Genomic DNA, 24037 nt, shown 5'->3' with positions numbered 1-24037 from the left:
GGAATGGAGAAATCAGAATCAGAAATCAAGTTAAAATATTGGTAAATTAAAGAACATATAACATTTATAACGAACAGTATTGTGTCATCACTTAAATGTTGCACTTAGAGAAAGGGAAGTTTATTTGGATTTTCTTTTATATAGCTACTAATGACTAGCTTTAACTATTATAAAATATAACAATGTGTAAGTTTATATATTTAGCTAAGGCTATCTATTAACGGCTACTAACGGCTTTATTTTATAGAAGGAGAGAGTCTTTAAAAAATCAAAAAATAACGGAATATCTGGTGATGGTTTCCATGGCAGTGCATCTTGTGAATCTGTTATTCGGTTGGGTTCAGACTTTTCATTTGAACTGCTTATAGTTGTCTGTGTCTGAACAACATTTCACGATGGTGAGTACACGTGTCTGTTAATCTATTGTATCACAATAATGACGGAAATCTGCTTTATTTGGAGGTTTTATTAATGGGTTTTTTAAATGTATTTTCCCAAGGCCGAAGGAGAACCAGAGATGCAAGGAAAAGCGGTCGAGGAGAACTCTCCTGCAAAGGCGGAGAAAAGCAAGGATGAGGTCAGAGCCGGGAGATTCATTAAGATCATTGAGCGTGGCGTGTGTTGCAGTGGGCTGTGCGTTGGTGTTCGGATCAGGTTCAAACCCCACTGTAGTCAGCATGTCGTTGTGTCCCCTGGGAAAGACACTTCACCCCAAATTGCTCCTGTGGGGATTGTCCACAGTATTGACTGAGTATGTAAGTCGCTTTGGATAAAAGTGTCTAACAAGTGACATGTAATGTAATTTAGCGACTGAATCTATTTGCTATTTTAGTAAACCCGGAAATGTTGAGTGCCCCAAAGTTTTTATGTTAGAAATGTATAGTAGGCCTACGGGTCTCCAGCACATAGGAACTGCCGGATGCTAACTTGCATAATATGTTTGGCAGTTTGCACAATTAGCATAAATTGCGTTAATTAAAATAAATGGGATTATAGCCTAAGTGATTTGGATAGTATTGGAGTTGTTTTGGGGTTATTGGGGATGCTGAGAATGCATTTTCTGGATACATGTCGTCAGTTTTAACAGAAAGTGGCCATATATACTCTCAGTGGGCGGATTTTTACTACAATGGGTTGCGACCATTGGATAAAGAGAGCACACGATGAAAATGATTACCTCCACTTTGGACAATTCAAATGTTCTGGGTAAAAAAGTTTTTTTAAAGTATTGAAGGAGCTAGTAATAACATTGACAACAGGGTTACAGGCAGTGAGTTTGGACATAAGTTGTTTTATCGTTATCATGTACACAATATGTCATCAGCATATGTGTGATAAGCCCATTTAAGGCCAGTATATACAGGACTGTCTCAGAAAATTAGAATATTGTGATAAAGTTCTTTATTTTCTGTAATGCAATTTAAAAAAACAAAAATGTCATACATTCTGGATTCATTACAAATCAACTGAAATATTGCAAGCCTTTTATTATTTTAATATTGCTGATTATGGCATACAGCTTAAGAAAACTCAAATATCCTATCTCTAAATATTAGAATATCATGAAAAAGTATACTAGTAGGGTGTTCAACGAATCACTTGAATCGTCTAATTAACTCGAAACACCTGCAAGGGTTTCCTGAGCCTTGAAAAAACATTCAGCTTGGTTCAGTAAACTAAATCACAAGTATGGGGAAGACTGCTGATCTGACTGCTGTCCAGAGGACCGTCATTGACACCCTCCATCAGGAGGGTAAGACACAAAAAGAAATTTCTCAAAGAGCAAGCTGTTCACAGAGTGCAGTTTCAAAGCACATCCACAAAAAGTCTGTTGGAAGGGGGAAATGTGGCAGGAAACGCTGCACAACCAAGAGAGATGACCGCAGCCTTAACAGCATTGTGAAGAAGAGTCGCTTCCAGAATTTGGGGGAGCTTCAAAGACAGTGGACTGAAGCTGGAGTCCAGGTATCAAAAGTCACTGTTCACAGACGTGAATGATGGGCTACAATAGCCGTATTCCCATGGTCAAGCCACTTCTGAACTCAAGACAACGGAAGAGGCGTCTGACTTGGGCTAAGGAAAAGAAGCACTGGACAGTTGCACAGTGGTCCAAAGTCCTCTTTTCAGACGAAAGCAAGTTTTGTATTTCATTTGGAAGTCAAGGCGCCAGAGTCTGGAGAAAGGCTGGAGAGGAGCAAAATCCAAGTTGCTTGAAATCCAGTGTGAAGTTCCCACAGTCAGCGATGGTTTGGGGAGCCATGTCAGCTGCTGGTGTTGGTCCACTGTGTTTCATCAAGCCCAGAGTAAATGCAGCTGTGTACCAAGATATTTTAGAGCACTACATGCTTCCGTCTGCTGAAAAGCTCTATGGAGATGAGGAATTCATTTTCCAGCATGATCTGGCACCTGCCCACAGTGCCAAAACCACCAGTAACTGGTGTACTGACCATGGCATTACTGTCCTCGATTGGCCTGCAAATTCCCCTGACCTGAACCCCATAGAGAATATGTGGGGTATTGTGAAGAAGAAGCTGAAAGACACCAGACCCAACAATGCTAATGAGCTAAAGGCCGCTATTGAAGCATCCTGGGCATCCATAACACCTCAGCAATGCCACAGGCTGATTGCCTCCATGCCACGCCGCATTGATGCAGTAATCCGTGCAAAAGGATTCCCAACCAAGTACTGAGTGCATTAATGGACATTTTCAAATGTTTGATTGTGTTTTGCTGTTATAAATCTTTTTTTTTTTACTTGGTCTGAGGAACTATTCTAATTTTTTGAGATAGGATTTTTGAGTTTTCTTAAGCTGTATGCCATAATCAGCAATATTAAAATAATAAAAGGCTTGCAATATTTCAGTTGATTTGTAATGAATCCAGAATGTATGACATTTTTGTTTTTTTAATTGCATTACAGAAAATAAAGAACTTTATCACAATATTCTAATTTTCTGAGACAGTCCTGTACTGTATGCTTTTCACTTCGACTCGGCAACAATGGACAAAGGTTTTAATTGCAGTATTTTTGATTGATTACACTTCCTATACATTCGCCAAAATCTCCTGATTCTGCTGCATTCGAGAATACAGAGTAGGTTCCAGTGATTATGGAGACACTTGTTTGATTTGTATCGAAACAACCACCTTCTCCCTGCAGCTGTGGGAGACATATGTGAGTCTCCAAGAGGAACTGAATCGAGCGGTCAAAGAGAAAGGGCCGTTTGAAAATGAGAGGAGCAGCCTCACAACGTCCTGGAACACCAGCAAGCAAAGACTGGAGGCCTCCAAGGCGAGGATGAGGGAAAAGCTCCGGGTAAATCAGGAGGTCCAGAGGCAACGACGGAAAGAAATTGAAGTAAGCATCACACACACACACAGACGTTTTAAAGAACCCATCCTGCTGTTTGTGGTTTTCCATTTCCTGTAGTGTGTTCTATAGGTTTGAGTGCATGTAAATGGTCTGCAAAGGCTAAAATCCATGTTTTCCCTCCAGAGGGAGTTTCTATTTCTACCTAGCTTCTATTGGCTATCGCTCCAACACATTGTACGTGATAGGCTAAGGGGCGGGACATCTCTAAGCGGTTGACCAATCACAACAGAGCCGGCCAGCTAACCAATCAGAGCAGACTTGGCTCTGGTTTCAGACAGAGGGTGAAAAGAGGTGCTGCAGCACAGACAGTATGAGAAAAATAAAGAGCTTTTTGAACATTGAAGCATGGAGACAAGTAGAGACACTACATACTGATATACACCTGAACATCAGCAGGAGAGGACTCTTTAAAGTAGAGACACTACATACTGATATACACCTGAACATCAGCAGGAGAGGACTCTTTAAAGTAGAGACACTACATACTGATATACACCTGAACATCAGCAGGAGAGGACTCTTTAAAGTAGAGACACTACATACTGATATACACCTGAACATCAGCAGGAGAGGACTCTTTAAAGTAGAGACACTACATACTGATATACACCTGAACATCAGCAGGAGAGGACTCTTTAAAGTAGAGACACTACATACTGAGATACACCTGAACATCAGCAGGAGAGGACTCTTTAAAGTAGAGACACTACACACTGATATACACCTGAACATCAGCAGGAGAGGACTCTTTAAAGTAGAGACACTACATACTGAGATACACCTGAACATCAGCAGGAGAGGACTCTTTAAAGTAGAGACACTACACACTGATATACACCTGAACATCAGCAGGAGAGGACTCTTTAAAGTAGAGACACTACATACTGAGATACACCTGAACATCAGCAGGAGAGGACTCTTTAAAGTAGAGACACTACACACTGATATACACCTGAACATCAGCAGGAGAGGACTCTTTAAAGTAGAGACACTACATACTGATATACACCTGAACATCAGCAGGAGAGGACTCTTTAAAGTAGAGACACTGCATACTGACATACACCTGAACATCAGCAGCAGAGGACTCTTTAAAGTAGAGACACTACACACTGATATACACCTGAACATCAGCAGGAGAGGACTCTTTAAAGTAGAGACACTACATACTGATATACACCTGAACATCAGCAGGAGAGGACTCTTTAAAGTAGAGACACTAAATACTGATATACACCTGAACATCAGCAGCAGAGGACTCTTTAAAGTAGAGACACTACATACTGATATACACCTGAACATCAGCAGGAGAGGACTCTTTAAAGTAGAGACACTACATACTGATATACACCTGAACATCAACAGGAGTGGACTCTTTAAAGTAGAGACACTACATACTGATATACACCTGAACATCAGCAGCAGAGGACTCTTTAAAGTAGAGACACTAAATACTGACATACACCTGAACATCAGCAGGAGAGGACTCTTTAAAGTAGAGACACTACATACTGATATACACCTGAACATCAGCAGGAGAGGACTCTTAAAAGTAGAGACACTACATACTGATATACACCTGAACATCAGCAGGAGAGGACTCTTTAAAGTAGAAACACTACATACTGATATACACCTGAACATCAGCAGGAGAGGACTCTTTAAAGTAGACACACTACATACTGATATACACCTGAACATCAGCAGGAGAGGACTCTTTAAAGTAGACACACTACATACTGATATACACCTGAATATGTGCTTAATATGTCCTTTTCAAAAGTTCAAAGTCAATACTTTTTCAGTTTCCCTTCCAGTAGTCCCGTCAACTGTGCAACACGTAATGACACCAGATGCTATAAATTAGAATTAAACGCACATAATTGAAAAATAAAGTAGTGTTCTTTGTCTATTCTTGCACACACCATACTATAAAACCACCTGTGTTATTTTTGTTGCAAATAGTTTAAATGACCTCTTATCCCGACATAAAGACACAATTTACCCTGAGGCAACAGGAAGTCACTTTTAAGGGCTCTTATAATGCCCATCTTCAGGTTCATAGAGCAAAATATATATATTATCGATACATTTTTTACTATCCTATGTATATACAAGTATGTCTATGCTCCCGTAGTGTAAGCATATATTCCTGCTACTAACTGCAGTATTTTTAACTTTTTTAGAACATTTAATTAACAATATTTCATATAATATTTCATTTTTAGTTGTTAATTCTCTATTCCACTTTTTAAGTATTTTTATTATAATTTCTGAACACACTGATGCTTCTGTAACAAAAATGTTTTCCCAAATAAAGTATATATCTATCTATCTTGTAAACAGAAGCAAATGAGTTTTTTTGTAACGTTATGTGTTTGCAGTAAATGGCTTTTTTCCACCCCCAATCAACCCAATTTGATTATTGATTGCAGGAGCGACAGCAGAACCTGGAAGAATTAAAGACGGCTCAACAAGAAGAGCTCTGTGAGCTGAAGATGGCGGCAAAGAGTCAGATAAAGAAGGGGTGCTCAGAGGTGGAAATGCAGGAGAAGAAGTGCAGCCTGCAGGTGGAGAGAGCCGAGCAAGAAGCCAGCTCTAACATCCTGAGGAGGAAGCTCGAGCTGGTAAGGACTCACAACGTACAGATCAAATATTGCTTTTATTTTCACACTTCCAACTGCTAGTTACCTGAAAAAAGGGGTTTTCAGTTACCTAATCTGAGTATCAATATGTAAAAGTAATCTGATTACTTTCTGTTTTTTTTTTTTATACTAACATTGCTCGTAATCCCCCTTTCTTCCTTAAAGAGGAAGCTTTTAATATGTTTTCCAATTGATTCGAACCACTCTTATATGTTGGTATAGATTGAATATCATTGCTGATTTGTCAATACCAGAGGAATTGTGCTTAATCAATCAATCAAAGTGTATTTACAGTATACCCAATATCACACATTTTACATTTGTCTCAGGGGGCTTTACAGTTTGTACAAAATATGAAAACAACCCCCTCTGTCCTCCTTAGGTCCTCACATGGGGACACGGAAAAGTCAATTCAGTCCTAAGTTTTCAAAAGGATATTTTCTAAACGCTGATTCTTTGTTTTATATATTTCGTTGCCAACAGGAACATCAGGATAAAATAAAGGAACTATATGTGAGACATGAAGATCGAGTCAAAGGTAAAAAAACTTGTGTCCCTTTTTTAAAAGATAACATATCCTGCTGATGTTCAGGTGTATCAGTAGTGTCTCTACTTTAAAGAGTCCTCTCCTGCTGATGTTCAGGTGTATATCAGTATGTAGTGTCTCTACTTTAAAGAGTCCTCTCCTGATGATGTTCAGGTGTATATCAGTATGTAGTGTCTCTACTTTAAAGAGTCCTCTCCTGCTGATGTTCAGGTGTATCAGTATTGTCTCTACTTTAAAGAGTCCTCTCCTGCTGATGTTCATGTATATCAGTATGTAGTGTCTCTACTTTAAAGAGTCCTCTCCTGCTGATGTTCATGTATATCAGTATGTAGTGTCTCTACTGGGACATGTCTCCTTGCTTTAATGTTCAAAAAGCTCTTTATTGTTCTCATACTGCCTGTGCTGCAGCACCTCTTTTCAGCCTCTGTCTGAAACCAGAGAAGTCTGCTCTGATTGGTTAGCTGGCTGGCTCTGTTGTGATTGGTCAACCTCTTAGAGACGCCCCTTAGCCTGTCACATACAATGTGTTGGAGCGCTAGCCAATAGAAGCACGAGTGTTGAAGCCGTTGAAGTGGATTGAAATGGACATAGTGGCCAAAGGTACTACACTAGTGACTTAATGCTGGCCCAAAAAAAAATGTTCCCATTGACTTATGGCGCATTTCCACTACAGCCCAGAGCTTGCTTTAAGCGTGCCGTGCCCGGCCCGTTTTTGGTTGCGTTTCCACTTGGCGTAGTTCCGGCTAGCGGGTACTATTTCAGTTTTTCTGCCCCCATAAAATCGAGGTCCTTTCCGGGCCAACAACCGGGCTGAGTCGGGCTGAGTATGCTAAACTAGTGAGAGAATTGCTGGCAACTACAACAAGATGAACATATTTGATCGTGATTTAATTGTAATACACGTTTCAAAATGATGCCGAAGTAACAACATACTGATACCGGTTAAGGCCCAGATACACCGGCCAGTCACCCGAGAAGTCGCCGACGCCGACACCGACTGTTGCGTCGCCGGACTCTCCTGCGTATTTACCGACTTCGCGCACTGGAACACACCGCAAATCCGAGCCGAGCACGTATGAACTGCGTATGTGTAAGTGGCAATAACTCTCCTTACCAGCAGGCGGCGGTAGTGTGTATTCATCATTCAAAAGAGGCAACAACCGGAAGACAGAGAAGAAGAACAGACTCCGTGATATAAACAAACAACAAATAGCGTTTTTCTTTCCATTTTCACTCTCGTCCATCGAAAACATGAACGAACAGGAGCTCTATAAACCGATGAGGTGAAATAGCCGTCCGTGTGTGTTCCGTCTTCCATTTTAAATCATTTGTTTACCTCCCTCACTTCCGTTAACACTTCTCATGCACTGATTCGCTAGCTGAACAGCCAATCAGTGTTATCCCTTTGTCCGACTTCCGGTGGTGTTCCCGACGCCGATTCAACATAAGGCGTCAGGTCGGCAGAAAAGACCCAACGGTGCGGCGCACACCACTCCGAATAGGGCGTGCCCACGCTCATGTTCGGCCCGACTCCCATTTACTGCCGATTTCGGGCCAGTGTATCTGGGCCTTTAGTAAAAACCATGAATTAATGCTTTGACAAGTCTGCAGACAGACGGCAGGCGAACAATTTTTAAAATGCGTGTTTTCTGAATGGAGATCGGCTAAGCTAACGCAGTATATGCTCAGACAGTCCTAACAAGGCCTAACGAGGTCTAGCCATACCGAGCGAGGCCGAGCGAAGCCCTGTAGTGGAAATGCGCCATTACATCGGGAAAGAAATGTCTATTTTTTTTTTTTTTAAAGTTATCTACCCAGGAAAAACCCTTTCATAGCCCTTATTAAAACCATAAGGGTTAAAACGTGTTTTATACAGCCATGGTGTTACATAGTGATGTCACCATGTTCAGGAAGTAAACAAAGGAGTCCAATGGAGGGGTTTCGGGAAGGGGGGGAAAGAGAAAAAAGCATGATAGAGCCTCTTTAAAGTTAAAAAGCACTATTGTAACTTGTTTTTTCCCCTCTGTTGCCTTTTTAAATTGAAGCCGTGGACGAACGTTATGAAACCTGGGTCAAAGTCAAGAAAGACGAGCAAAGCCAGGAAAATCAAACTCGACTGGACAAGATCGACGAGGAAATGAGAGTGAAGCGTGACCGTGTCCTGGAGGAGCAAGACTGCGACTGGACAGGTCTCGACTTTGAGAGGAAACGTCTGAAAAATAATGACAGAGAAGATAGTAAGGCGCTGAGGGTAAGAGTTGCACAAAGGAAAGAGTAAATACTTAAATCTGACAGGTGTTTCTTTCCTACTGCAGCCAATCAGAGACTAGTTTAAATCTAAGACTGGTTTTTGGTTTGGTTTGATAGTATGTTTAACTCCACAAAATAGACTATATTAGATATACTTAATCCATCCCAAATTCTCACGGCAGCAGAACGTTGAATTACTTAAGTAACACATATAATAATACAGAATAAAGTACACATATATATAAACAAAACATCACACTAGCATCACACACATAATACATAATAAAGTCTGAACACACTTCTGCTTCTGTGACGAAATTATTTCCCAAATTGGGACCTACCTACCTACCTACCTACCTACCTACCTACCTACCTATCTACCAACCTACCTACCTACCTACCTACCTACCTACCTACCTACTTACTTACCTACCTACCTACCTACCTACCTACCTACCTACCTACCTACCTACCTACCTACCTACCTACCTATACCTACCTACCTACCTACCTACCTACCTACCTACCCACCTACCTATCTACCAACGTGTGCAAAATAGCTGCAATTGTTTTTATTCAAATGTAAATCCAAGATGGCGTTTTAATGCAATTATTCAGGGTTTTTGATAGAAATAAACTACAGAACTAAAGTGCTGATGACACTGAATGAGGTACTTGTTGTTATTGCTTGATGCCAATGTTTGCCTTATTTTGTTAGAGTAAACTGTACGACTTGAAGGAAAGGGACAAGCTAGTGGAGAGGGAGACGGCGGTGGCTTTGCGGCAGAGTGAACGTTTGAAGGAGAGTCTCCAGGTGGAGGAACCAGAACTGTCAGAGAGCTGCAGACTCCTGAACCACAAGAGAAGAGCCACGGCCCAGAGATTAAAGGCTTGTTCATCTTCTTTTATTTTAAACATACCAGGCCTGCAGAGAGCATTCAGTCTTGTTCATCTTTGTCATTGGTTGGTTGTGATTCTCAAAAAGGCAACGAGCAGAGGTGAAGCAAGTTAGCATTGTAAGGGCTCCCTCAGCAAAAAGCAATGGGATTTTTCAATTGGATTTCAGAAAATAATCTCTGTGACACACAAACGTTTATGATACTTACATGTGTTGTTCAGCAGGATAATCTCTACATATTAACACCATATATATGCTGTACTTCCTATAAAGGAACTACAGCACGGTCACATGACTTCACGTCACCACCGCTAAGCTAAAGGAGGCTAATGTTGGGCTATAAAGGAACTACAGCACGGTCACATGACTTCACGTCACCACCGCTAAGCTAAAGGTGGCTAATGTTGGACTATAAAGGAACTACAGCACTGTCACATGACTTCACGTCACCACCGCTAAGCTAAAGGTGGCTAATGTTGGGCTATAAAGGAACTACAGCACGGTCACATGACTTCACGTCACCACCGCTAAGCTAAAGGTGGCTAATGTTGGGCTATAAAGGAACTACAGCACGGTCACATGACTTCACGTCACCAACGCTAAGCTAAAGGCGGCTAATGTTGGGCTATAAAGGAACTACAGCACGGTCACATGACTTCACGTCACCACGCTAAGCTAAAGGTGGCTAATGATGGACGTGATGACGTTTAGTTGTTTCATTTAGACGCTTGTTAGCAACTGCCGTTCTTAAATTCACCAGTGGGGTATTTACTGACGTATTTTATGTCATACAACAAAATGTTAATATCTTTCCAGCCAGTGTTAACCACAGACCTTATTTCAGGCTAACAACCAGAAACACATTCAGAAAATGTTAACTTTGAGACGAGGAAGTGGTAAAATATGAACTTATTCCTGGGTCTTCAAACTCATTCTTGCAACTCTCTGGACATGTTTACTAATTAAAAGGTAATTTCATTGATTCAACAAATAACAGCCGCAGGCATGAGTCATATTTGAAAAACTGACCGTTGGTAATTTTTACTTCTGGTAATGTCTCCAACAGAGAAGCAAAGCAACATGCACGCGCATCCTCAGTGAGAGCCACGACCTGGATGTGAAGAATATCCAGTTGGAGCTGAAAATCGAACAGGTAATCAGATCTGTAATGTCACAAGTTTTTATTCATTCGCTCAGTTGTTGATCGCTGAGTGTTGTGTGCACCCTGGTGGGTAAAGGAGTTACAGAGCTGACTTCACAAAACACAGGATCCAGCAACGACAAACTATTTTGCTCTGTGCCATTTTTAAACGTGGCCGAGCCTGTTTATTACCTGTAGGATACCCACATTTTAACATCACTGACATTAGCCGTTTAGATAAAATACTCTCCGCTGTGCTGCTGTTACGTCATAGAGTGAGTGGTTATTTCAGACCTCTGAGCTACAGTCTCATTCATGGACTGATGGCAGTGCTCCAAAAGATAGGGAAAACACTGGAATGGAGATTGTAACACCGGTTACTCTTACTGTGACATGATGTCTCCATCTACTGATCATATTTCCATTCTTTAGGTCTAGAATAGATTTATATTGTGCAATTCTCCAAAATTACATTGGTTTCTCAGACAGCATCTCTGTATAGTATGTGTATTCACTCTCTGTCCTAAACGGCTTGTTGGAACCCCCCCCCCCCCGCTGTGAGCCCAGTGTGCTCTGATTGGTCGGGACGTTGCGAGGCTCGTTGTGAGGCTCGTTGCTGTTCGCCGCTGCTGTGAGCTGCTGCGAGGAGCGGACAGGTTTCCGGGTCGGCGATACAGCGAGAACAAGCGAAACTCATCCTGAGCACACAAACACTCACAGCCGAAGTAAAAACAATAAGTGTGGCTTGATAATGATATTGAGTAAGAAAAAGGTTTAGAACGCTGTGAGAATGGGTCTGCAGAGAGCATTTCTCGAGCGTTCACACCGGAATAAGTCCATGGGGGAGGACTAGGCAAATGAAGCCGCTGACGTCACTTCTTCTTCTTCTGCTTTGAGTTTACTGGCAGGCCGCAAACAACTTCACGACATATACTGCCACCCGAAGTCCCCGGCTGGAAGTCCGGCCAGTTGGGGACTGGCTTCAGTAGAAAAATAAATGGCGGCTTCACAAAACTTTTTGGGAGTTTTACGGTGCGTGGTTTCATAGCCGTGGGAACATGTTTCAAATGGGGGGTGCTGTGGGGATGACACCAGGGCCGGTTTTGACCAATTTGCTGCCCTAGGCAAGATTTTAGCTGGCAATGAAAAACCTCTACAAAAGACCAATACACTACAAAAAGAGAAACGTATTGATATGGTGGACAGCTTATATAAAAAGGCTTCAAATGTATTTAGTATTGCATGAACATGTTGAATTGGGGGGTGGACTTCACATCCTCTAAGGGGGTCCGGGGGTGCCCCCCCGGGAAGATTTTCTTTTAACATTTTAAAGTAAAATACTTCAATCTGGTGCACTTTGAGTGCCCAATTACTAGAGACTGATCTAGGAGATACAACTCTAAACACCCATGTTAAAAAGATCGGTTTGTATGTGAACATAACCAATAACCTACCATAGCCAATAACAAATAAATGTAGGCTAACTTGTTTTATTTTTGTGGTTCATTTATATCTTATTTTACCAGTTAACATTGATTTATTTATGCATATTTTTAAATCTCTCCAGTTTTAAACAATATTTTTGGTTTACTGTCCTATAGTATACATTGGAATGATTTCAAACCTGTTGTTATTTATCCTAATGTGATAATTATAAAGGTGTCCCTTTGAAGTATTTGCTTACATAAATTGTGATCAAAACGTTTGAGACCCACTGAGATAACTTAGACTAAAGTTAACTATCTAAACCCTCAGAGTCCTTTACCTCACTGAGCCTCTCAGTCTGACAGGAGAGCTCTCCCTCCACATTATTGTAGAAACAGCTTCTTATATCCGTTAGCGCAGCAGAAGCTAACAACAATCCCCGCCGGTACCGGTGCTCTCTTTCTCTCTCTCTCTCTCTCTCTCTCTCTCTCTCTCTCTCTCTCTCTCTCTCTCTCTCTCTCTCTCTCTCTCTCTTTGAGCTGCGGGCGCCTGATAAGCCAATATTCCCCACTTTCATCACTTACAGCGTCCATCGTACAGGACAAATGGAAAATGTAACCGGCGTGAAAAGGGTGTTATCTTTACTTAATTATGAATGTTGTTACATCAAGGCTGAAAATTCGTTTTTTTTGGTATTATATTTGCATTTAATCTTGTGGAAGTGCAGATCCCCTGTCCTCCACCAGGGGGTGCTGCAGCACCCTCAGCACCCCTACTTCCCACGGCCCTGCGTGGTTTGCAATCCGCCCAGCCAATCAGAAATAGGAACCTTTTTCTCCAAGGGGGTAAAAAGGTTCTCATGAACTAAGTTCTAGTTCCGGATTTTTTTTGGTGTGAACGCAACATTTCTGAACTTTATCGGAACTAAACTGGGAAAAGTACTGCGGTGTGAACGCACCTAAGGGGACGGGTAATAACCGGAAAAGCATGACATGGGCCCTTTAATGCTCAAAAAGCTCTTTCTTTTTCTCATACTGTCTGTGCTGCAGCACTTCTTTTCACCCTCTGTCGGAAACCAGAGCCCAGTCTGCTCTGATTGGTTAGCTGGCCGGCTCTGTTGTGATTGGTCAACCACTTAGAGATGTCCCGCCCCTTAGCCTATCACGTACTATGTGTTGGAGCGCTATCCAATAGGAGCGCAAGTGTTACATGGTGATGTCACTATGTACAGGAGGTAAACAAAGGAGTCCAATGGAGGTGTTTCAGGGAGGGGGGTGAATGTGCATGAGAGAAACTCCCTCTGGAGGGAACACAGGGATTTAAGCCTTTTGTAGACCATTTAAATGCATTAAAAACTATAGAACACACTACAGGAGAGGGAAACCCCCCCAAAAGCACAATAATGCCTTTTTAAATGAATAACTTGTGTCCCGCAGGCTGAGAATGAGAACGACCGGCTGCAGAGGAAGCACACCGAGGCCCTTCTGGACACTCAGCAGAAAAACGGGATGAAGCACCTGCTGCTGGAGAGGAAGATCCAGAGCCAGACAGAAACCCAGGAGAGGCTGGAGATTCGACTGTGGGTGGTGCAAGCTGTCGTACAGAAAGACCAAACGGCTCTCAAGAGCATTAAGGTACCATTTTGAATCTGCACTTAGATAATAAGCTATGTGTAATCTGTAAATTGCAACAAATATTATTTTTTTTGTGACACAGGTCGTTTTTTTTTTTACCAGCATAGATTTTACAGATGTAAATGTTTGGCATATTTGCAAATCCTTTTGTTTGCATCTGTGGAATGTGTTTTACTTTTCCACACGGGTTACGTTTTTTTTTTCACCTGTAGGAGCTATTTCAGTCCAAGGAGGCCACCATCGCAGCCCTGAAGAATGACATGCCTCCAGAGTCAAAGGTTGGCCATTGGTTATGCAAAATAATTTCCTCACATTTCTTTAAAGACGACATATTATGCTGATTTTTAGGTTCCTATTTGTATTGTGTGCCTCTACTCTGACATGTATCCATGTTCTAAAAGCTCTTTATTTTTCTCATACTGCCTGTGCTGCAGCACCTCTTTTCACCCTCTGTCTGAGAGAGACTCCCTCTGAAGGCAACACAGGGATTTTAGCCTTTGCAGACCATTCACATGCACATAAACATATACAACACACTACAGGAAAGGGAAAACCCAAAAAAGCACATTAGGGCCTCGGTAATTAATAACTTCTGGTAAGTTCCTGAGATGCTGTCATGTTTTATTGAAAACAAACATGTGATCGGCAGGAACCTTTGCATTTGGGCTTGTCTTTAAACAAGTGGCTTCCACTGGGGACCAATACCAAACCCACCAAGAAAGCCTCTGAAGATAAGGTTAGTTATTTAAAAGGGTTTTCATTCATCTGTTGAATTGATTTGCGGGTTATTGTTTCTGTTAAGTGTTTGATATGATTCAGTCAGTTGGTGCTGTTTTGATGAAATATGTGTTAATTTGAATGGCAGGTCTCTGACAGCTTGATGCAGAGTCTGACGACTTTGTGCATCTCTGACAACGACTCGGTCAAAAGAGACGTCGCCAAACAGAACTCTGTCAGTGCCGGACCAGATGATGAACTGCTGAGGCTTTCAGGTTTGCACTCATCTGCAATATCTTTCAACCAAAATCACTTAATTTCCCCCCCTCTCTCTCATTCAATTCCTTATAGTTTGAATACAAGTGAATTACACAAGCACACATTTCCATTTCATTTCATTTCATGTAATGAACCACAAAGTTGTCTAACATAGACAGCGAAATTGCTTCAATAAAGACATAATGTGGTTTATCCCAATGATCTTATCCCCTCAGCATTTGGAGCTCAAACTGATTGTGAACACGTCAAATATGATGACTGTAACCTGTAATCAATATTTACAACTTGATCATTTTACAGTATTAATTTCCTCCTATACAATTAAGCTTGTGAGGGTTTGTTTCCAGTTCCTGTTCTAGTGTTACTTGACCAAAGTGAACTTCTTTTGTGAGATTTTACCAATTCACTTGGAAAGTGCCATGTGTTTCTTGCTCTAAAGAATTATATCCAGCCAGCCTAGTTGTGAAGGCTGTTTTTATTTAGTATAGTGTTTTAAAAAAAGTGTCTTTTAATGTCTTTGTTTTTGCAGAAGCGGCTGCGGGGCCTTAGATGTTGGATGGCTGTGCTGCATGAGATTTTGCACATTTTAAATAAATATACCGTTTTTACCTCACATTGCTTCATTCCTTAATTTACTTATCTGTACTACAACATTTACAAAATTTACAAAACTCTTTTATATGATTAATAATTTGATATATTATAGGAAATGTACACTTAACATTAGTTGTTAAATGTAATGGTTTGAACACAATTCCTAATTCTTGTCCTTCCCTTTTGCACATACTCAAAAAAAGAGTATGTAATCATATATTTTTAAATAAGAAGTGCAATCAAAAGGAGTTGATACAAAACTGATAAACGCAGTAGGCCTAAATATGATGAAAATGTCTAGATACAATTGATGTTGGTTGTGTATTTACAGTCTATGGTTTGTGCACACTGAGGGGAAACAGCTGACAGGAAACACGACCTACTTTCACCGGAAAGGAGGAGCAGCTTTTTATTGTCGCCTGAGAGGAGCTGCTGTAATGGCGGTGTCTCGTCGCTCCTCGCAGCAGCAAAGCACCATACAGTCTCCGCCGAGAAACAGCTCTCTCTCGGCTGCTCCGGGCTCTCCTCCGCCGATGGCCCTGATCGTTCCCCCGGAGAGTGAAAGGGAATGCGCCGGTGGAATCGACGTCGCTCCGGCCTCCCCGGACCTCCTCGTCCCGGTGCTACCGAGCAGTGCGAGCTTCTCCACGACAACAACCTCCGGAGGCAGTGGCAGCAGCGTCTCCAGCCCCGGATCCGGAGCCTCCAGCCCGGCGGACGGCAGCAGCGGAGGGGCCTTCAGGGAGCTGTTCGAGGCCTGTCGGAACGGAGACGTTTCCCGGGTGAAGAGACTGGTGGACTCGGTGAATGTAAACGCGAAGGACATGGCTGGTCGAAAATCAACCCCGCTCCACTTCGCTGCGGGTAAAGCTAACGGCTCGGCTATGTTTATGCTAACATTAGCTATCATACTTTAACGACGAAGCTATGTTAATGCTTACATTAGCTATCATAGTTTGTAACAAAAAATACTGTAGCTCTCATACTTTTACTATGATGCTAAGATTAGCTATCATACTTTAACGTTAAAGCTAATGTTAGCAAAAACATAGCAACTGCTTCAGCTATGTTTATGCTAACATTAGCTATGATATTTTAACGATTAAGCTAATGATAGCATTAACATAGCTAATGTCTCAGCTATGTTTATGCTTACATTAGCTCTCATACTGTAACTATGGTTATGCTATCATACTCTAACTATGTTTATGCCACGCTCTCATATTTAAACGATTAAGCTAATGGCTCCGTTATGTTTATGCTAACATTAGCTATAATAATAACAACAATACATTATGTTTTTCAGGCACTGTCAAAATACACAGGTTTACTTTACGATTAATAAAATATATACTGTATAACAGTCAAAACAACAACACATTAGATACATAGCCTACAGGGCAGACAGAAACAAATGATAATAATTAAAATTGTGTTTTTAAAGCTATCTTACTGTAACGATGAGCTAAGAAAAACTCTCAGTTATGTTTATGCTGGCATTAGCTGTATTAGACTTTAACGGTTATATAGCTAATGTTGTTGTGTTGTGGTGTAAACACAACGTTCAGTTTAAACGGCTAGTGTTGCTAAGCTGCTAATGTGACGTTCTCTAATGCAGATGTCAACATTTCTGTACTTCAGCTAATCAGTCAAAACAGGATGCGCAAAACGACCTCTAATTTAGCTAAAATGTCAGTTTCAGGCTAATTTCGATTGCAATATTAGAATATGCCCACATTACTGTGTCTGTTTAGCACATTTCTGCACAATACTGCCACTTTTTACAGTTTCACATGCTTGACTTTCATGATTCAAATTCAAAGAGCTTTATTGACATCACCATAATGACATAGAGTTTTGCCAAATGTTTGTACAATTACGTACGCATCTTTACATAAATATACATTTGGCATTACTTCTTATGTTTATATGCATTTTGAAAAAAAGCATATAAACATGTTTTCTTTACAAGGAAAACGATATTCTTTTAGAACATGAACTAGAAAAAATAAAGCATAATAAAAAAAGGTTTTGGACAAATTAAATGTAGTAACTGTGTAACTCACGGCTTAGAGATGCAAACATCATTTCTATGCATCAACAAGGATCATATCTAATTGTGAATTCTTTAGGTATGTTTGAATTGAAGTATTTATAGAAGGAATAGCCTTGGTAGTTATGTTTTAAGAGGAGCCAAATATTGAGGAAATGCTGAACTGAAATGCCTTTTGATCCTCCTCCAGGTTTTGGCAGAAAGGATGTGGTGGAGCACCTCCTGCAGACGGGGGCCAATGTTCACGCCAGGGATGATGGTGGACTTATCCCCCTGCATAACGCCTGCTCTTTTGGCCACGCAGAGGTTGTCAGCCTCCTCTTGTGTCAGGGAGCAGACCCCAACGCCAGAGATAACTGGAACTACACCCCGTTACACGAGGCTGCCATCAAGGGAAAGATAGACGTCTGCATTGGTAAGGGTCCCCGTGTTTAGGCACAGGGAATTATGCAAATCTGTAAGGTTTTCTAGACAGACAGATTTTGTTAGCTGTAATTTGGCCCTTCATAATGTGTATAAGCAAGGTAGCTTTTGTGCAAATTGTTCATGATTATAGTGATGATCTAGTCCTATTTAATATTAACTGATATTTAGCCTATGTTCATGAACATAACTTTATAGGTTGGTTTTTGTTGTAAACCACACATGTGTTTTGTTAGATTTAATCTGGGCAGATGTGGTAGAAATACTCAGATCTTGTTCTTGACTAAAAGTAGAAATACTCAGATCTTGTTCTTGACTAAAAGTAGAAGTACTCAGATCTGGTACTTGAGTAAAAGTAGAAGTACTCAGGTCTTGTACTTGAGTAAAAGTACAAGTACTCAGATATTGTACTTGAGTAAAAGTACAAGTACTCAGATGTTGTTCTTGAGTAAAATTAGAAGTACTCAGATCTTGTACTTGATTAAAAGTAGAAGTACCAGAGTGTAGGAATACTCTGTCACAGTAAAAGTCCTGCATTCAAAATGTTCTTCAAGTAAAAGTAGAAAAGTATTCTCATCAAATTATACTTAAAGTAGCGACAGTAAAAGTAGTCATTGTGCAGATTGGTCCATTTCAGAATAATAGATATGATATTTTTTATAATGATTGATCATGAAAGTGTTCTCAAAGCTGGTAAAGGTGCAGCTAGTTTGAATGACTTTGTATACTGCAGGGTAGCTTGTGGATTTACTCCAGGTGGAACTAAAGTCTGATTCAACACTTGATTATATTTCACATCATTCATCCACATCTGTGAAGTAACTAAAGGTATTAAATACATGTAGTGGAGTAGAAGTACACCATCTACCTTTGAACTGGAGTGGAGTAGAAGTACAAAGTAAAATAAAATAGAAAGTACTTGAGTAAATCTACTTAGTATCTTTACACCTCAGGTACTGGGTGACACACAGTTACATAACATAGGAATTGTTATTGAAGTATGTTCTTGTCTGCTCCTCTGTCCCTCAGTGTTACTCCAGCATGGCGCAGATCCAAACATCCGCAACACTGACGGAAAATCTGCTCTGGATCTCGCCGACCCTTCAGCCAAGGCTGTTCTCACCGGTCAGTGCCGCTTCCTCTCACAGCCAATATTTTAATCATTAAATAAATGTCCCACTTTATACTCGAATGTATGGAAAGTGTTTTGAAAAAAATGTTATTTCCATCCAGGTGAATACAAGAAGGATGAACTTCTGGAAGCAGCAAGGTGAGTATCAGACAGACATATTTACTTCCTGTTGGCCAGAGTCAAACAGCCTCATTTTCATCTGTGAAAGACTGCAGAACTACTTTTAAATTATGTAACCTCATTAAAAGCAAAGGGGACGTTGATTTTGATAAGAAAGGGGAGAGACTATTGAATAGGGTAAACATTTTAACGTTACCAACATGACAATAACTTACATTAAGACCTTCATTTTCCTTATACCAAGTTTCTTTTCCTTATCTTACCCTAATTTATGGTGAATTTAGAACCGTTTTCAGAGACAAAAACACACAAATAGCCATTTAAACACCAATAACGTGTATTATGGGATGTTGTCTTTCCACTAGTCCACAGCCTAAGATCTTACATTTGACCAGTGCATGATAACGCCATTTGTTTTCCGGTTGCCCTAGTGACAGCAGTCTCTTTCAACCATGTAATTACAGGAGTGGAAATGAAGAAAAGCTGATGGCACTGTTGACTCCATTAAATGTGAACTGCCATGCCAGCGATGGACGCAAGGTAGAGAACCGCTCGTACCGCACCATTTCACAAACATTTGGATACAACATGCTGTGAACGAGGCCATTTTATGAAATACTTTATACTAGGCTAGATTAGTTTGTTTGTTTGTTTGTTGTAGATATAGCGGAGATTTGTGTCCTTGGGTTTGTAGCAGGATGATGCCAACTTACCGTGTGCAAAACCTCTGAAACATGTAGATTCTTAAGACTATACTTCGAATCCAGTTTTTTCTATTATAACATCTTAACTTTTGGTGTTTTGTATTGCCAGATGGGTTACTTTCCCACCATAAAAAACATGTTTTGAGTCCAGATAGTTAGATTAGTTTGTTCTGTGTTCATTTCCCTCAACTAGTGAAGAAAACTCATTACTTTTGATTACAGTTTAGTGGGTTTGTTTATCATTTTATAGCGTGGTTTGGCTGGGTATCTGGACATTCTTCCACATAATCACTTTTCCACGCTGGAGCCAAGCTAATTGTGGTCTTGAAATGTAGGTTAGTTTCTTTGTAAATCAAAGTGATTGGAAGTTATTTGAAGCGTCTAGATAAGGGGTGTCAAACTCATTTTCATCTCGGGGCACATCAGCATTATGGTTGCACTCAAAGGGCCGGTTGTAACTTTAAGACTATATAAAAATACATGTATAAATATTTAATATATATCAAATAATGTACTATGTTACATTATTGCCTCTGCATTAGATTAATATCAGATAGGGTAATAACTTCATAATTAACTACGTCTGAAAGCAGAAGTCTAGGGCAAAAAAAGCAAGTCTCCTCAGTGAGAATGTCACAAAATGATTTCAAAAGAAAAGCCAAATTCTGGAAAAGAAGTACAAAAAAAAAAAAAGTAACATTTTGAAGCCCCCCCGGGCCTTGAGTTTGACACCCCTGGTCTAGAGCATGACTATTTTTCCTCTTTGAGTGTTCTAGATGGGTCATACAGTGGGTGACGGGTGCAAACGAGCTACAACGGCCCAAAACATTTCAGAAATGATGCAAATTTGTGCCAAAACACACGCCGATGAAGAAACATCTTCACCAACATGACCACACATACGAGCGTTTACTAAAAGGGATGCATAAATGAAACGCAGCAAGAAGCTCAAAACAGAAACCAGGGATTCTAAAGACTGTCTCTGTTCATGGGAAGTTACCTAAAATGTTCGTCCTACATTATTAAAGATATGCTGTAAACTGTTTAGCGAACTTGGCTAACCTAATTATAACGGAATAATGAAAGTTACATTTTAGGTGACTTTCCACCAACAGCGACAGTTGGCCAACTTTTTCACCCGGTCTTCTTGCAGCATTTTGTTTATGCAGCTCTTTCATGGCGCATTTCCACTGCAGCGGGTAGCCCCGTTTAAGCGTCCTTAATCGTCCTCAAGCGGCCAGGCCAGTTTTTGGTGGCCTTTCCAGATAGCGTAGCACCGGCTAGCGGGTACTTTTTCCGGCCCCATAAAATCGTGGTTCTATCGGGCCAGGGCTGAACTAGTGACGTCAACACTCTCGACTGCTGATTGGTCAGAGAGAATCGTCACAAGATCGCGCGCGAGATCATCCCTAGCGTCGCATATATATCTAGAAGCAAGCTTGCAGCATTTTTGTAAACGGAGGAGCTACAAAAATGCACCGTGGTCGACCGAGGAGGTGACGACGTTCCTACATCTCATTGGGGACGATACAATCCAGCGGGAGCTCGACGGAACAACTCGGAATGTGAAAGTGTTCCAGGATGTCTCTGCACAGAGGCCCCGCCTACACTGCGTTGCTACCCCAGGTCCTAAACTGTAATGGGAATGCGCCACGGCCTCGAACGGCCAGCGAGGCAGGCCTGAGCGAGGACGCTTAGGGACGCTTAAACGGGGCTACCCCACTGCAGTGGAAATGTGCCATAAGTAAACACTGTGCATGTTTCGTCAAGTTGGTGAAGATTTTTCCTCATCTGCTTGTCTTTTGGCACGTGTAACTGCAGCTCATTACTCCTAATGGCCCTCGCCAGCCACCGTAGGGAAGGTGGTGCAAAGACGCACTTTAGAGAACATATTTGGCCTCATTGTTTAACGTCAGCTTCAAGCGGTACTGATTCAGGTGTAAGAATGTTTTTGCATTTCATTCCCAAGTCTTGCAGGCACTGATATCTCTTTAGAGCTTATTTAGATTGTCTTATTTGTGTACAAACCACTTGCTCCTCTCTCTAATGTCTAATGTGGCTAACAGTATATCCTAACCATGTTTTCTCCAACAGAAGTTAAAGTGTGACTCCTTCCTCGCCTCCTTTGCAGTGTAGTTAGAGTTTGCATGATCCGTCAGTGTAGATTTTGTCTGTGATTTAAACAGCGGGCACCGTTCACCAGCTCCCAAAGCCACAGAGAAAAGGGAGGAGGTTCACACACTCAGCCCTTCCCCCTCTCTGGCCTTTTCACGGATCAAACCGTGATTTAATAACCAGGGCTTGTGTTGCATCGACTTAAGAAGGAAGAGAAAAAGCATTGCTGTGAAAAGAAAAATGTAATTTTTGTAATTTTTGTTTCGTTTTTGTTTTCCGTGTGACTCTGGCAACATTTGTCCTTCAGTCAACATCCCAGAAAATGCTGGTAAGTTTTGATAACGGCCACTTGATTGATGCTCTGTTCTGATTCTTACCTTTTTTGTTATTGCTTATTTTTTGTGATCCATTGCTTTTGTTTGACCAATAATCTGGCTCTCACTGCACATCATGGACCTGGGTGTACGGGTCACTCGTTACCCTGGTGTGTGTGTGTGTGTGTGTGTGTGTGTGTGTGTGTGTGTGTGTGTGTGTGTGTGTGTGTGTGTGTGTGTGTGTGTGTGTGTGTGTGTGTGTGTGTGTGTGTGTGTGTGTGTGTGTGTGTGTGTGTGTGTGTGTGTGTGTGTGTGTGTGTGTGTGTGTGTGTGTGTGTGTGTGTGTGTGTGTGTGTGTGTGTGTGTGTGTGAGAGAGTGACTGTGTGAGAGAGTGACTGTGTGAGAGAGTGACTGTGTGAGAGAGTGACTGTGTGAGAGAGTGACTGTGTGAGAGAGTGACTGTGTGAGAGAGTGACTGTGTGTGTGTCAGTGAGAGAGTGAGTGTGTGTGGTTATGATTGAGTGAGTGGTTTGGTGTCATGGTGACGACTCGTCTTGTTTGGACTACGAGAGGAGTCCACAGTGTCCTCTGCCTGCTTTCTCTTCAGCGTCTGTCCTCTCCTTGCACTCTCACTCACACTTTTCAAGCTCTTCAGTCAACCTTTCTGATTTGGGCTTTATTTATTTATTTATTCATTAATCAATTTTCCTTTTGGATGATCACTCATGCATGCCCGAAGACCTGCCCCCCCCCCCCCCCCTTTGCATTTTGTCAAACGATTCCTCAGTCTGTGAAATGTGTGTCTACTTCACGTTGGAAGCGGTTAATGGACTAAAGTTTTTCACCTGTCATTCTCGCGTGCTATGCTAATGCTAACCCTCCATGGTAATGACTGCTAACATGCTCGTGTCATCCCACTCTGAACGAGGCCTCCATGATTCGACCTTGTATCACTGTGGCTTGAGATCTATCCGTTTTGGGAGTTACATTAATATCACACTGCATGGAAAGTCCAAGTTAGCTTGACCTGAGTCCAAGTTAGCTTGACCTGAGCAATACTTTTTCGGAACAAATGCCCCTGAAGTTGGATTTCACTTCAAAGACTAACGTTTATTTTTCTTAGCTGAAAGAAAGAAAGTTATTTGATCTAATTAAAGCAATCTTCCTGCTTTTTGTAGCTTCCTCACATCAAATTACAGTTGGGGTTTGATAGCATTTCATCAAATCTGAATCCAGTGTTGAGTTCCCTTAGTATATTCACTGCAGGTAAAGCTTTTCTAAGTATTACTTTTTCGTTCTAGGATCCAAACGTCGTAAATGAACATCAAGAAGTAACATTTTTGCTAAATATGTATTATCTTTTACCTGCTCTATATTCAAAATATAAAAAAGCAGACATAGCCATGATCAAGCTATCATCTCCCAACCGTAATGCCTACGCAGCCATTTTGAACTTAACAGTTGCTGTCTTTCTTGTCATCTGACCCCATCAAACCTAATTTAAAACCCCTCAGACTTAGGTACACTACCTTATTCTGCTGATATTGGGGAGTGTCAGTAAAGGTACCTGAAGTTTCTCGTTGTCATTCGGATAGAAACTAAATTATTTTTTATCGCTGGATTTTTTTTTTTCTTTCTTTCTACCCACCATTGACTTTGCATCATCACATCA

At 41.2% G+C, this 24037-nt stretch overlaps 2 protein-coding genes across 4 annotated transcripts in view; both read left to right on the top strand.

The window, feature by feature from the left end:
- The first annotated feature begins 201 nt into the window (after positions 1-201).
- Positions 202-15965, top strand: LOC307044737 (uncharacterized protein). Of its 3 annotated transcripts, none has more exons than XM_079690054.1 (13): positions 203-398; positions 500-577; positions 3161-3358; positions 5809-6000; positions 6502-6556; positions 8611-8816; positions 9534-9704; positions 10780-10866; positions 13716-13913; positions 14126-14191; positions 14563-14649; positions 14779-14905; positions 15835-15965. In XM_079690054.1, the coding sequence occupies exons 1-13, from the start codon at positions 396-398 to the stop codon at positions 15867-15869; spliced, it is 1503 nt and encodes a 500-aa protein (XP_079546180.1). In that variant the 5' UTR covers positions 203-395; the 3' UTR covers positions 15870-15965. The 3 variants fall into 3 exon arrangements, with proteins under 3 accessions (XP_079546179.1, XP_079546180.1, XP_079546181.1); XM_079690055.1 differs by lacking the exon at positions 15835-15965 and adding an exon at positions 15439-15522; XM_079690053.1 differs by lacking the exon at positions 15835-15965 and having other exon boundaries at positions 202-398; positions 14779-15522.
- The window catches only part of LOC307044730 (poly [ADP-ribose] polymerase tankyrase-1-like), a gene marked incomplete at its 5' end in the record, with an annotated part of 42388 nt that continues 34291 nt past the window's right edge, over positions 15941-24037 (top strand). The window contains 6 exons of the mRNA XM_079690042.1: positions 15941-16367; positions 17747-17971; positions 19009-19104; positions 19213-19249; positions 19696-19771; positions 22358-22378. Of these exons, the coding sequence (XP_079546168.1) occupies positions 15941-16367; positions 17747-17971; positions 19009-19104; positions 19213-19249; positions 19696-19771; positions 22358-22378 (882 nt within the window). The remainder of the gene's footprint in view (positions 16368-17746; positions 17972-19008; positions 19105-19212; positions 19250-19695; positions 19772-22357; positions 22379-24037) is intronic.

Source organism: Notothenia rossii (genome assembly GCF_949606895.1).
Source record: "Notothenia rossii genome assembly, chromosome: 6".
In the NCBI taxonomy this organism is placed as follows: Eukaryota; Metazoa; Chordata; class Actinopteri; order Perciformes; family Nototheniidae; genus Notothenia; species Notothenia rossii.
The sequence above is the reverse complement of the archived record's forward strand: the minus strand, read 5'-3'. Positions and strand labels throughout refer to the sequence as shown.

Excerpts from the sequence above, each read along its gene's own strand:
- LOC307044737 (XM_079690053.1), top strand. Across the intron at positions 6,557-8,610 it reads ACATGAAGATCGAGTCAAAG|CCGTGGACGAACGTTATGAA; the intron begins GTAAAAAAACTT and ends TTTAAATTGAAG. Across the intron at positions 9,705-10,779 it reads CCACGGCCCAGAGATTAAAG|AGAAGCAAAGCAACATGCAC; the intron begins GCTTGTTCATCT and ends TGTCTCCAACAG.